This window comes from Muscardinus avellanarius (genome assembly GCF_963383645.1).
Source record: "Muscardinus avellanarius genome assembly, chromosome: 16".
NCBI classification, from domain to species: domain Eukaryota; kingdom Metazoa; phylum Chordata; class Mammalia; order Rodentia; family Gliridae; genus Muscardinus; species Muscardinus avellanarius.
The window spans coordinates 51,348,219-51,362,714 of NC_137802.1; the positions used below are offsets into that span (position 1 = coordinate 51,348,219).

The 14,496-nt window shown below is 54.9% G+C and overlaps 1 protein-coding gene across 1 annotated transcript in view; it reads right to left on the reverse strand.

The window, feature by feature from the left end:
• Window positions 1-14,496, reverse strand: part of LOC308275711 (uncharacterized protein) — a gene marked incomplete at both ends in the record, with an annotated part of 74,392 nt that overhangs the window by 9,414 nt on the left and 50,482 nt on the right. The window contains 9 exon segments of the mRNA XM_080714063.1: window positions 2,483-2,580; window positions 3,087-3,112; window positions 3,537-3,757; window positions 3,946-4,071; window positions 4,170-4,331; window positions 4,737-4,893; window positions 5,004-5,086; window positions 6,216-6,770; window positions 8,968-9,137. Coding sequence (XP_080570189.1) covers window positions 2,483-2,580; window positions 3,087-3,112; window positions 3,537-3,757; window positions 3,946-4,071; window positions 4,170-4,331; window positions 4,737-4,893; window positions 5,004-5,086; window positions 6,216-6,770; window positions 8,968-9,137 — 1,598 coding nt within the window.

A 14,496-nucleotide genomic window follows, 5' to 3' on the forward strand; every position in this document is an offset into this window, starting at 1 on the left:
GGCCTGAGACCATCCCTTCAGAGGCTGGAAGTAAAGCAGAGCAGCATTTGAGGCCCGTTTCTACCGTCTGGGGCTCAGGGAGGCTTTTACACAGAGCCTGGCTGACCCCAGCTATGTTTGGGGCTTCAGCGTGGGCTTAAGTCACAGCATGAAAGACAAAGGTCAGGTACGAGGACAATCTTTCTGACAGTAATGGCTATATGACATTTGAACAGTCTGCCCCAGAATTTAAGAATGGGCTTCAGATCAATACACCCGCTTAAGAAAGGTGTTGCAGCTCTGGGCACAGTGGCACCTACCTAGAATCCCAGTACTCGGGAGGCTGAGACAGGAGGATCACAGGTTCAAGGACAGCCTTGGCAACTTAGCGAGACCCTCTGCAACTTAGTGAGACTGTTTCTAAATAAAAACCAAAATAGGGGGCCAGGCATGGTAGCCCACACCTGTAATTTATGTTCTTGGGAGGCTAAGACAGAAGGATTTGCAGGTGCAAGGCCAGCCTCAGCAATTTAGTGAAACCCTGTTTCAAAATGTAAAATAAAATTTTAAAAAAGTTAGCGGTATAACTCAGAGGTAGAATGCCACTGGGTTTAATCCCCAGTACCACAAAATAAAATAAAATTAAAATTAAATCGGGCTGTGGTGTAGCTAAGAGGTAGAATGTCATTGGGTTCAACCTGTGGTACCACAAAGAAAAATTAAAACTCTCCAGGGAGAAGAAAGAAGAGGAAAGGAGGAGGAGAAGGTGTTGTGGCTTCTTTCACCTCATGACGGCAAGAAAAAAAGCAAGGGCCTGGGATCAGAGAAGCCCATCCCAGAACCCTTTATCCATTTCTGGCTTGTAACCTCATTCAAGCCTCAGTTTCCTCTCTTGAAACTAAGGATGAAGGCTGACACTGGCCTCACGGGGCTGCTGGGAGAACTGAGATGTCATCACAGAATCCCCTGCCCAGAGCTTGACATTTTGTAGACATTCAGCAAATCCCATTTCCTCCCTCCTGCAGGGAAGCCCAGCTTCCAACACTCTGGGAAAGTACATTCACTCTCCATCAAAATGTCCCAAAAAGAGCAGGCATCGCCTTCCTTCTCTCCAACCAGGGGTTTTGCCCAGTGTAAGCATGGCAACCATCTCTGAGGGGGACTGTTCCCCAAAAATATTAGATTCTCTGAAGAACAAAGACGCCCGCAACCCGCTCCTCTACGCAGGACTAAAAAACCTGTTCTCCCTCCTCGTCCCTCGCCCCCCCCCTTGAGGGCCTGAGCCAGCCCAGATGAGGCACACACATTTCTCTGCTTCCTCCTTCCCTGCCCTCTGTTCAGAACTGGGAACCCTGGAGCTCAGAGAAACCAGCCCCAGACCAGGTGTGCAGGGACACCGCCGCTCTGTGGGGCCTCCGGGAGATGCTGGAGACAAGGGCAGGCACCAGATTTGCTGTAGCTTCTGACTTGAGCTTGGGAGCACAGGGAAGGCTTCCTGGAGGGGATGTCTTCTCCTCTGGGCACTTGAAGTGCCCTTTGGGAGGAGGTGTTGGCTTCGGGGGGTGGGGGCCAACAGGGGGACAGAGGTGGGAACTGGCCAGCGGCCACTCTGGAGATCAGGTGTGCCTGGCTGGAAAGGTGGAGAGGTTTGAAGAAGCATCCAGGAGAAGGTCAGGCCACAGGCAAGGGTCCCAGAGCAAGTGCTGGCCATGGAGTCACACAGGTGTGAAGCCCAGTCCAGCCATGCTGTTTACTGTGTATCCAACAGGCCGGTGGGCGAGTCTTCCATCTCTAAGATAAGAATAATCTGTCCTCAGCACCTAGAGTTGTAAGTGCTAATGGAACACGGGTGGGTGTGCCTGGCACAGTACCAGCCGTACATACGGTGCAGAACCAATACAGCCCATGCCATCCGCCCGTTGGCACATAATGATTAGACGTTTCGAGCTCTGTGTACAATGCACCAAACTGTCCCGAGGGGGCCACCTCCTGCTTCCCCAGTTCCCACGGGGTTAGCCAAAAGAACAAGTCTCCCAGGCAACACTCAGTTTATCCGGTGCCCTGGGCACCTCACAGGATGAATTCTGTGTGGCCATGCAAGGAAGAGGTCAATGCTGGGGGAGATGTCAGTAGAGGGGGACCCTGGGCCTCCATGGAGGTCAGAGGCCAACCTGGACCCCACCAAGAAAAACCAGACACACTACCGAGGAATTTTTGCAAAAACAGTCTTTATTGCGGGAACAGACACCACACCAATGAGCTCGTTTCAGGAGGCAGCTGCTTCTTGACCTCCTTGCTGGGAAGAGGGTGGGGAGAGGTGGAGTGGGGAGAGAGAACCCGCAAAGCCCAGAACAAGCAGACAGAGGAGGGATCTACTTCAGGTGGCGCTCTCGGAAGGCAGGGACTGGGATTCCCTTTTGCAGGCCCTCTGGCTAGTCTCCCTCTCAGCCAGGGGAGGGCACAGGGTAGCCAGGGATGTTTCTCCTGTGCTGAGCACTTAGACTTCTCTCTTTCGAGAGGAAACCACCTTTCCATCCACTGACTCTTCTACGTTGATACGGAAATTGCTGCTGCTGCTGCTGCCGCCACCTCCCAGGGAGCCTACAGAAAGAAAGAGCGAGCAAGTCTCAGTGTTGGGAGAGAACCTCCCCTCTCTTTCTCCCAACGTGGTCAGGACCCAGGCTGGGCTCTGGGAAAATTGGACAGCACCCCTGGCCAATCCTGTCGGAGCTGCCAGGATCTCTGGTGTTGAATTACTCATCAAAGACAGAAGCAGAGGTGACGGCAGGTATGCCCAGCAGTGAGCACAATGCGGGGTCTCGAAGCCCACAAGCAGGAGTAATTGTGAGCATCTCAGCAAACATGCTGGGGGACAGATATGCCCTGGACAAAGCCTGCTCCACCTGAAATGTTCTCTGTAAATCTCCAGCCTCAACCGCACTTGGGGTCAGCTGAGGGTCCCACTGGGAAAGGGGCATATCCTGGAATGGAAGCGCCCTGCTCCACTGGGATCTATGGCCTCTTTCTCCTTCCTCTCCACTCCAACGGGAAGGGTGGGTTCAACAGCTCCATTCCCCATCCACACCGAAAGAGTTAAGCCTTCCTACCTTCCCTGATGCCAACGCCAGCCATCCTGAAAGAGAAAGAGAAAGAGAAGCAGATGAAAGTAGAAGGTAAGAGCCGCTACTCCTCGAGGGGCTGGGACATTCTTACGGTTCTTCGGGCCTGCCACCCCCAAGCTGGTAGACTCTGATCTACAATAACAACCCATCTATTTCACGCAGAGAATAAAATGAGCATTCAATCTTAGAGACCACCAGCGCAGCCCCTGTCATTTATAACAGAAACACCACTCCAGAGAGAAGTGACCCACCCAAGGTGATAGCCAAAGACCAGACAGAGCTCAGAGCCCAGACCCTTTACCCCTAGCCTAGTTCTCTTCTCCTGATACCACACAGCTGCTCAGCGACATCCCCTTGTCTCTTAAAGATGACCCCGCACCCCAGCCACAGAGAAACAGCGCCACCTGCCCCCTCCCCCTGAGCCCGTGTCCCTACTTGGCGTCCTGGCCCTCCAGCAGGCTGCGGTAAGTGGCGATCTCCTGCTCCAGCCGCGTCTTGATGTCCAGCAGCATGTTGTACTCCTGGCTCTGAGCCTCCATCTCACAGCGGAGCTCACTCAGCTGGGCCTCCAGGCCGCCGATGACCCCCTGGATCTGCTGCAGCTGCGTGGCGTAGCGGCACTCGATCTCTGCCAACGAGTTCTCCAGCCCTGCTTTCTGGTGGAGCAACAGATCCATAGACACATCAGGCTGCGAAAGAACCCACCAAGGCCGTGGGGCTGGAGCGGGGGAATGGAGTGCAGGAAGCCACCTCCCAGGGGCTCGAAAACACGAGGCTTTGCCAGCCATGGAAGAGGGGAGCTTCTGTCACCTGAGAGGTCAGGGTGGGACGTGGGTGGCCATACCATGCTGAGCTGGGACTGCAGCTCGATCTCCAGCCCCTGCATGGTGCGCCTCAGGTCTGTGATCTCCGTCTTGCTGGTCTGGATCATTTCGGTGTTGGAGGCCACCTCCTTATTCAGCTCCTCAGTCTGTAAGTCAGACACAAAAGGCATGAGCCCCACGGGCCTCCTCAGAGACCTGGGGAGTGGGGAGCTGGCACAGGTCAGGGCCGGGAGGTCAGGTCCACCTTGCTGAAGAACCAGGCTTCTGCATCCCGACGGTTCTTTTCTGCGATAGCCTCGTACTGCTCCCTCATCTCGGCCAGCATGCGGGTCAGGTCCACGCCAGGCGCTGCGTCCATCTCCACGTTGACCTGGCCGGCCAGCTGGCTATTGAACTCCTTCATTTCCTGCAGGGTGAGAGAAGTCCGCTTAGAGAAAGAGGCAGAGTCTGGGTCCCTGTGGGCCAACCCTGGCTCTGTCCCTGACTCAAGATGTGACACCCCCCACACCCTGACCTCTGTTCCCCATTGCTCAAGAAGTGCTTCTATCACAGGGGCTCCTTAGCTCTGAGCATCTCTCTCCTGCTCCAGGCCCCCTAGACGAGACGGTAGGATTCTTATCTGAGCTCATGGAACAAGCCAAGATGGTCCACACCTGGCCTGGGGTCCACATCACCAGAGGACACTGTCCATTCCAGTCCATGGGAATCCCTTCTTGGGAGTGGGTGCATTTCTGAACCATGGAGCCCTTAGGCAACTCAGAGCAGCCCCCGCCCTGTTGCCCGCCACCCACATCCCCCGCCCCACTCCCACCTCCTCGTGGTTCTTCTTCAGGTAGGCCAGCTCCTCGTTCAGGTTCTCGATCTGCATCTCCAGGTCAGTCCTGGCCAGGGTCAGCTCGTCCAGCACCCTGCGCAGGCCGTTGATGTCGGCCTCCACGCTCTGGCGCAGGGCCAGCTCGTTCTCATACCTGAGAAGAGAGAGGGAGCCCAAAGTCAGGAAGGCCGCTGAGTCAGGGGAAGAAGAAGAAGGCCAGGCCTAAGGGACACTGCAAGAAGCAGGGCAGACACAGAAACGCACTTGAGCCTGAAGTCATCCGCAGCCAGCCTGGCGTTGTCGATCTCCAGGATGACCCGGGAGTTGTCAATGGTGGCAGCCAGGATCTGCAGGGGACAAGAGATGGTTTCTAAGAGCTGTTGCAGCCGGGTGTGGTGGTTCATGCTTGTAATCCCAACATTTGGGAGACTGAGACAGGAAGATCATGGTTTGCAGACAGCTACTTAGCAAGGCTCTTTGCAACTCAGTGAGACCCTGTTTCAAAATAAAGAATAAAAAAATAGGGCTGGGGTATAGCTCAGAGGTAGAATGCCCCTGGGTTCCATCCCCAGTACCGAAAAAAAAAAAAAAAATTTTTTTTTCTAAGAGGTATTGCTCTCCCATCCCGCACTCAAGGTGGAGCCTCTCTCCGACAACCTCCCCTCAGAGCCCAGCCTCACCTCCGGTGCCCATTACTTGGCTGACCCCATGCTACTTTCCCTGTGACTCCCACTGTCCCTAGGACGTGGAAGACTAAGGAAGCGGTGCTGCCTGGAATCCCCCTGGAACTGGCTGGCATGTGCTAGAGTGGGCTGCGGTCAGCGCTGTCCGGAGCCCCCTGGGGATTTGCCGCCAGCCTCCTGGTGCGAAGCTCGTGGTCCCTGCTCCTGCACACCTTGACTGAGCCATGGGACTACGGAACATTCCAGCCAATTGGAAGCTGGAATGCAGCTCAGGACAACGTTTACAGATAAAGAAACTGGTTCTGGTGAGTGAAAGGGAAGGTGCGGGGGCAACAGAGCCAGTAATGAGTTCCCAGTTCTCCCAAGTCCTGATGGTGCTTTTGGCACTAAGGCATCCATAGACGATGAGACAACAGGTCCTGACATCTAGGGCTCATGAGGCTATGCTCAAACACTATTGTTGCCAAGTAGGTAAAGGACACCATGCAGAACCCTGCAGGGTGTGTCGGACAGGGAGGGTGAGAGTTGCTCCCCAAAACTGTCCCTACCTGTGCCCCCAGTGGTCCTAACCAGATGCCCAAGACTTCCTCCCCCTGCATTGCCAAGCGGAGCAGATGGGTGCCCGCATCTGCACCCAGAGAGCAGGTGCCTCCCAAGTTTGCCAAGGTTACACACCAGACGCTCATTGCCTGGGCAGGAAAGGATTTCCCAAGTCAACCGTAACACTGCGTCAGAGATGTGCACCAGGCACACTAGCCACCTGCTCCCCTCCCCTTGACATCTGAGGACTTACTTTGTCCCGGATCTCCTCCATGGTCTTGAAGTAGTGGCTGTAGTCGCGTTCCGGGCTGGCAGGGCTCTGCTTCTGGTACCAGTCTCGGATCTTCACCTCCAGGTCGGTGTTGGCCTGCTCCAGGGCGCGCACCTTGTCCAGGTAGGAGGCCAGGCGGTCGTTGAGGTTCTGCATGGTGATCTTCTCGTTGCCGGACAGGAGGCCGCCATCGCCACCGCCGAAGTCACCAAAGCCACCGCCAAAACCACCACCAAAGCCGCCACCAAAGCCACTACCAGCCCCACCACCAAAGCCACAGCTCATGCCACCCCCATATCCCCCTCCTGACCCCGAGGAGACAAACCTGGCCGAAGAAGCTGAGATACTGCGGCTTCCACCTCCCCCATAGAGACTACCCCCACCAAAGCCACCTCCCCCAGCCCGAAGGGAGCCCCCTCGGGTAGAGCCACCCCCGAAGGTGGAGGAAGAACTTTGCAGAAACGTGGTGGCCATGGCAGAGCAGCGGAGCCGGTGAGCTGTCGGCAGGAGGGAGAGGCGCTGGCAGGAGGTGCCGGGCTGAGCCGAAACCAGAGTACAGCGCCTGATGCCCCCAGCCTGGGGCTCCTTATATACCCCTTGGAGGGTGTCGCGGGGCCTCGTCTCCTCCCCCAGAGCGCGAAGCCAACTCCTCTGCCTTCCCCGACAAACACAGCTGCTCACGCACCGCACCTCCACTCAGCTAATGTGGAGTTTTGCTTTTTTTTTTTCTTAATGCAACAAAAGAGATGATTCAGAATTAATGGTGTTTTGCCCGGGGCCATGGTTTTAACACTTGGATTACAGGTTCACCTCGCCACTCCAGGAGAAGAGAGCAGCAGGCGGGAGCAAACTCTCACACATGGGCTCAGCTCCCAGGCCTGTCCCGTTAGCGCAGGAAGGTTAGCTGGCCCTTCCCCTGGGCTTCGCTGCCCCCACCTCACTCGGGTGGACGGCTCCCTGCTCTCAGTTCCCCATCGCTGCTCTGCGTGCTCTGCTCAAAGCCCCTGTGCATTGCCCTGGGCGTGAGCAGAGGCCTCTAGAGACGGGAATGCAGGGTCTTGGGAGGTCCGGCTGAGGACAGAAGGGGGTCTTGTCGAGTTTCAGGTGTCTAGAGAGAGCCAGTAACTATCCCTTTACCTGCCCTAAAAATGGACTCTCTTCCTCCCACCTCCCCTTCCCCAACCCCTGGAGCCCCCTCCTCTTCTCCAGCACACCCAGCTCTAGCCCCCTGTCCCTGGCTAGCTCACAAAAGCCCGGCAGCCTCCGGGCTGACAAGGGGCTGATTGATGATCCCGCCACCTGCCAACTGCACATGTCACTGAACCCTCGCTTGCTTCTGGGACACGTTGGGGCAAACCTCCGCAGATAAGGCTGGGGCACGTTCCAGGAAGCCCCTGCCTTCTCCAGGGAGAGGCACGTCGCTGCAGAGCAGGGCCGGATTAACCCCCATGTGTCCTGTCACGCACGGCTGTCTGGGGAGGGACCAAGCCAGAGGCTCCTGAGAAAGGAGACAGGGAGGCCCCTGCAGGCAAGTAGAAGGGTCCAGAACACTCAAGGGCAGCGAAGGGCACTCACTGCTTCACACAGAAGGAGACCGAGGCAGAGAGGTAGCGGAGCCCTCAGGAGGGCGCTTTCCTCTGCTCACCAATTCTGGGGCCCAACTCTCTAAGGACACAAGGAATCATCCATTGGATGTGTGGCCTGGCCTCTCACCCTGGCTGCAGGGCTGACAGAGAGCCCAAGGATAGAGACATGAGCTAGACTGACTGGGAAATCAGGATCCCCAGCCCACGGCGGCAGCACCAAGGAGAGATGAGGCTCTGGGGCCCCTGAGGCCTGCGTCAAATCCTGCATCTGTCAATGACACCTGTGAGACTTCGGACATGTTATCTGTGGGGGACGGGGCACCTGCAGCTCTACCTGCCTGGGGAGCCCTGAGACCCAAGAGCCCCATCCTGCCTCTCCTGGCTCTTATCTTCTGAGGGGGCCATGGTGGGCTGCATGTCCAGCACTCAGGACTCCCAGGTATCCCCTGCAGAAGGGAGTTTGTCCTTGGGCATCCGAACATGCCCTGTCTGCCAGCCCTATCATGTTCTAAGGCTTAGCAACATCAGCTGTTTGAAGCCAGCACCGATTGGGCAATGCAAATGGTTCTTATTTTTGCTGTAATAACATAATCCCCTACTTCCACCACACACTCCGTGACTTACTTTTGCATCCACTGTCTCCCCTGTGGCACCAAGGTTGACCGCGGCCCAAGTTTAAGAAGGAATGTAACCAGGCCTCAGAGACGCCAAGCGATTTGTGCAAGACGGCCCAGCTAGAAAGGGTCTCTTCTCTAACTCAAACAGGGGATAGCAAAAGAGGGTCCCTCCCTCAGACCCCAAATCCTGACACCCAACTGAGTTGGAGAGAGAAGAAGTGCAGGCCTGGGTACATGGGGTGGCTCCTATTCACTCAACCCTGTGGTGAGCCAGGCCTCAGAGTGCTGGGCCCAGACAGTGTAGTATTGTCTCATGGGTGGGAGGATATTGTCTTTTCCTCCCAAAGAAAAATAATCAAGCCCAGATCAGCCAGAGCTCGTTAAAGCCTCTGCAGACATGGCGGCCCCTGCAATTAACCCGAGAACAATTACTTGGCTGTTGCTCCAGGGTGAGGGAGAGCTGGACCCCAGCCAACTCCCCTTCTGTACCCCAACTCTCCTCCAGCAGCCTCTGGAGTGACTTTCCCTTACCTCTCGGGCCCTGGCCAGGAGCTGCAGCTGCCCCTTTGCTAAAACAGCTACTGTGTACTGGCTCGAGGTCTGGGTGGGGCGCTGGGGCCTCCTCATTAGCACCAGGGCGGGTGGCTCTGCCAGGATTGCACTCTGGCTCCAGCCCAGGCTGCAGGGTGCCAGTCTCTGTCCTTTGGCCACCGTAGCCAGACAGGCGTTGCTGGAGGGGCCCTTCCTCCGAGAGATGGGGCCATGTGCTTCATGGAAAGATCTGGCGGTGTTCTACCTCCAGGCATGACTCAGTCTCTCTGAGCCTGGTTCCTGATTTTAAATAGGGCTGTTAACACTGACCCAGCCAAGGGGCCACAGTGAGCACTGGAAAACACAGGAGGAAGGAGGGCCCCATAAACCCACACCTCCCCCTCTCCCAGGGAAGTGCCAGCGATGGTTCGCACTGCCTGGGACCTAGAGACTCACTTTTGAGTCCTCCTTGTGTTGGGTAAGGTGCCTCCTCTTGTTGAGCCTCAGTCTACCAACCAAGAAAATAAAAATAACTCCAGTGCAGCCTGGCCCACAGAGATAGAGCAAGATGGCTGACGGGAAATGCTTCAGGAACTGGAACAGCCATGATGACCCACCATGTTGAAAAGCCCCCAGCCTTCTCCACCTCCTATGCCTGGTCTCCTAAGCCAAGACGCAGCTCCCAGACTGAGCCTGAGACTTGGAGGATAAAGTGTTCCCGCCCTGCCCCTAGCCCCGCGTACACACAAAGGAAGGCTTCATTCTCCCTACCCCAGGCACTTGCCCCACCTGTGCAGGCCCAGACCCCGCCCACAGCCACATTCCAGGGGCCCCTGGGGCAGAGAGAGGGTTTCAGCTGTGACAACAACGGAGGCTTTCACAAGCAGGGACCAGAATGTCGGGACAGTCCCAGCCTCACGGTACAGGCCTCTGTCTGCTGTCTGCTGCCAGCCAGCTCTGAGGCTCCCTGAGAAGTTGAGTGGGAGAAGGGTCTTAGGGTGCTGGAGGCCAAAGAAGGACAGCAGGGGCAGGGGCAGGGGCACTGTGACCTGAGGGAGGAGATTCAGACGTTAAAACAAAGAATTGGATTAGACACATGTGGCAAGCAGCAGATACGCTTTATTGAAAGCCAAAGTACTTTTTTTTTTTTTTTTTTTTTTTTTTTTTTTTTTTTTTTTTTTTTTTTTTAGCAAAGGAAAGAGCAGGCTGCGCCCGCAAGCCACTCAAGGAGAGGCAAGCCTCTGAGCTGGTTGACCTGGGCATCTTTTATGGGGTTTTAGTGGTGGGCGGTTCCAGGGTGGGGTGGAAGGGATGATTGACATGGTGTGGTTATATAACTGTCTCCTGTGTTAACCTGAAATGCACCAGGAAAGCCACAGGGGTGAAGGGGAGCCAAACCACTATGCTAATGGTATTACAATTAGGTAAAGGTACTCTGGCCTCAGGACCCAATTTCAAATGCGCATGTGTGCACAGGGGTGTTTCAGAGGTTTTTTTCCCCCTGTGGATTCTGGGTTCCTCTCTCTTGGGCTCCTAGACCACACTGATCCCCTGTTGGGGGCATGTTTTAGACACCTGCTAAGGGCAGAGGGGTGACTTTGGAGCAGGGTTAGGGTGGTCCCGCCTTGCTGCCCCCGGTCTCTCCCAGCCTGCCCATTTCACTCCACTGACTGTGATGTTTGCAGGGACCAAGAGCTGGACACACTTATCCAGAGTAAAAGCCACTCGTGCTCCTCCAGAGCCAGAACTAAACACCAGAGAAGCAACAGAATCCTGGTCCAGTGAGTTTCTGTCCAAGGAACAGACCCAGCATGACAGATCAGCGCTTCCCCTGCCCCTGTTGGCCAGGGGTATTCTTTGCTTTTTATTTCCTTGTCCCGGGGTCAATGAACGAAGCCCTTCAGGTGCAAAGGCTCTTACACTCAGCCACTCTTGTTGGCTCTGCCAGTCCCCCTGGGCTCGGGGATGCTCTATTCTGGCTCCCTAGAAAAGATGGACAAATCTCTCAGCAGCTTTTGCCCAGCATCCTTCACTATTTACTGCATGGGGGATGGTGGGCATCCTGAATGTACAGAAATCAGTCCCTCTGGCAACGTTGCTTAAAAACTCACCACTGACCGCTAAGGAGACCCTTCCTCCAGAGCAGAAGGCCCCTTCTCTCCTGTCCTCTTACACAACCCCAGACGTGTATACCCAGTCTGTGTGCCCTCTAACCCAACCTCAGGTGCCCCCGTGGGAAGCCTTCTGCCACAACAGTGCACTGTTAATACCCCAGCAGACATTGTCCTTAGGGACACAGAGGGAAGAAACAAAAAAACAAAAAAAATTCACCTTAACAGGACCTCCTACAGGTCTTATTATGGCCTCAGAGGATCAAAAAGAAACTCCTTGGCCTGATGCTAGAAGCGATCAAAGTCCCACCCAGTGCTCACCGGATCAACAACAGTGTGTAACCCTCTCTCCAATGGCATCCGTACCTTAATGCCTGTTGCTTTCGACAGGGGATCCCTGTTCCTGTAGGATAGATGCTTAATGCCCGCCAAGACGACTACCTCTTTAGCCCTCTTGTCATGGCCTGATGGGCTGGCACAGGGGTCAAAATCCTGGGGACCACGTTCTCCAGAGGAACATATATTGTTGGGGAACCCAGGGCTCCCAGCTCTGAGGAGTCAGCCCCAACCTTGCTGCTCCATGTCACTCTTCCTCCACCCTCTGGGAGTCCTGGATTTGTGGAACAGAAGCCTGCCTGCAGCCAGGCATGGTGGCTCACAGTTGTAATCCCAGTACTGAGGTAGGCTGAGGTAGGAGGATCGCAGATTCAAGGACAGCCTCAGCAACTTAGCAAGACGCTCAGCAACCTAGCAAGACCCTGTTTCAAGTTAAAAAGGCTCATGCCTATAATTCTAGTATTTGGGAGATTGAGACAGGAGGATTACAGGTTCAGGGCCAGCCTCAGCCACTTAGCAAGACCCTTAGCAATTTAGTGAGACCCTATTTCAAAATAAAAAGGGCTGGAGGTGTAGCACCGAGGTCAGCTCAAAAAGCTCTTAGGTCCGGCCGGGCGTGGTGGCACGCGCTTGAAATCCTCGCGCTTGGGAGGCGGAGACAGGAGGATCGCGCAGGTTCGAAGCCAGCCGTGCTGGCGCAAGAGACCCTGTTTCCAAAAATAAAAATAGGTCTGGGAGTGTAGCCCGGAGGAAGAAGGGCTTCCAGGAACCCCAGTACCACAAAAAAAAAAAAAAAAAAAAAAAAAAAAGCTCTTAGGTTCAATCCCCAGTATCCCCCCAAAGAAAAATTTGGAGAAAATGTAAAACTCCTTCAAGAATAATTAGGGTATTAGATCTACTAACATCCAGAGCAAAGGGGATGTGTCTATACTTAAAAGAAGAAAGTTGCTTCTGTGTCAACCAATCAAGACAGGTCCAGTAAATGTCAAGCAGATTCTCCAAGGACTGCTAACCCGCGACGTCATTCCTCAACCCTCAGCCAACGGGTGGCCCATCCTGCTTACTTACTCTGCTGCCCCCTTTGTGGCCCTGGCACTATCATTGTCTTAGCTATTTCCTCTGACCCACCATTGTTAGATGTGCTAACCACATCTGTCTCTTCTGGGTTGCAGGCTTCCCATGCCCGGAGGCTCCAGAGACTCAATACTAACCCTTCCTTGGCTGAGACCAAGCTCCTCCCAATCACCTGACCAAGGGGCCTCGTCTGCTCCACCTGGGCCTCCCTCATCCCGACTAAATCAGTTAGGAGGAGAGTTCAGGAACAATGGTCCAATCCCACCTGAAGTAACCGTGGAAGAAGAAACCTCCAGCCCCTCAGGATCCCAGCTCTTAGGGGGGTGATATAGGCAGGACACAACAGAGGGGAGGGAGATAAGGCAAGATGGGGCCACCTCAACCCCACCCCAAAGCCGTCCCTCTTCTGTCAGCAGATGTCTAAGACACACCCCAAACAGGATATCAGTGTGGTCTAGAAGCCTAGGAGAGAGGAACCCAGAACCCACAAGAGAATAGCCCCTGCAAGCCCCCTGTGTGCGCGTGCGCATCTGGAATCACTCCTGGCCCCAGGTTACCTTCACTTGTTTGTAATATCAGCATAGTAGTTTTGTTTTCTCTCTCTCTCTCTCTCTCTCTCTCTCTCTCTCTCTCTCTCTCTCTCCTCTCTCTCTCTCTCCCCTCTCTCTCTCTCCTCTCTCTCTCTCTCTCTCTCTCTCTCTCTCTCTCTCTCTCTCTCTCTCTCTCACACACACACACACACACACACACACACATGCTCAGTGCACCCAAGGGCTAAGGTTATATAGCCATATCTTGTAACTCACCCCCTCTACCCTGCCCAGGGACCACCCAGAGATCTCGCTTCACCCACCACTAAGACCCCATAAAAGATGACCAGGACCCCAAGCTTGAGGCCCCTGCCTCGCCTTGGGCAGCTTGAAGACCTAGCCCGCTCCTTCCTTTGCTGAGATGAATGTACTTTTTGGCTTTCAATAAAACCTGCTTGTTGTTTGCAACTTGTGAGTCTCATCCAATTCTTTGCTCAGAACGCCAAGAACTTGGAAAACATCAGATCCTCTCCAGATGGTAATAGCATTAGGGGTCTGGGCTACCAGGGCCAGGGGAGAGCTGGAATCCAGACATTGGTCAGAACCTTGTGGTTAGAGGCACCACTCTGAGACCCACAGGGTAATGGGGCTACAGATCATCCTTCAGGAGCAGCAGGAGACGGGACAGGGTCTGGCACCAGACAAAATTTCTCAGGATGGGGTGTGGGGGTGAGACTGGCTACCTTGCTTGCCCCTCCTCCACGGGGCCAGCCTGCTGTCATGGGGCACTCAGCCTGAACCCCCCAGCAGAGTGAGACTGCTTTACGGACCTTGTACTGCCTAGACTTGGCCTCAGTTGTCAGCAGTAGAGATGTAAATAATACCCACCAAGGGGTAGGGCTGCACCAGGAAGCTGGGACTTTGCAGAAAGGAAGGAGGCAAGCCGGTTGGGGGTCTGTATGGGAGGTCTGGGTCACAGCTGGGTCCCATTCCAGGCTCTGGGCCCAAGTACGGGTGGTAGGCAGAAGGACTGCCCCAGGATGGATGGATGTGTTGGTGCAGGCACAAAGACACACAGACATGGGACACCCTCTCCAGCACTGCCGAAGAGGAATGTGTGACCCCAAGTCCCAGTTCCGGTGAAGTGGAAAAATGTGTCAAGATGAGCCGCCCTCGGGGGATCCCAGTTCTCAGTCTCCATAGGGAGCAAGACTGGCACAAATGATGTCAGCTTTAAGAGACCACCTAGGCGGGAGTGACGCCGAGCACTAAGCATCATCGGGAAACTTCAGTTCTAGCGCTGGCTCTGCCATGAAGCTGCTGCATGGGCTTGGACAAGCGGCCTGACCCCTCCGTAAAATGCAGCTCACACTCCTTTTTAGGGTTCTGATGAAATGGCACATAGTAGGTGTCCAATAAACATTCATTTCACACACACACACCAACTCCCCCAGGAAATTTCATGGAGAGAAAACTAG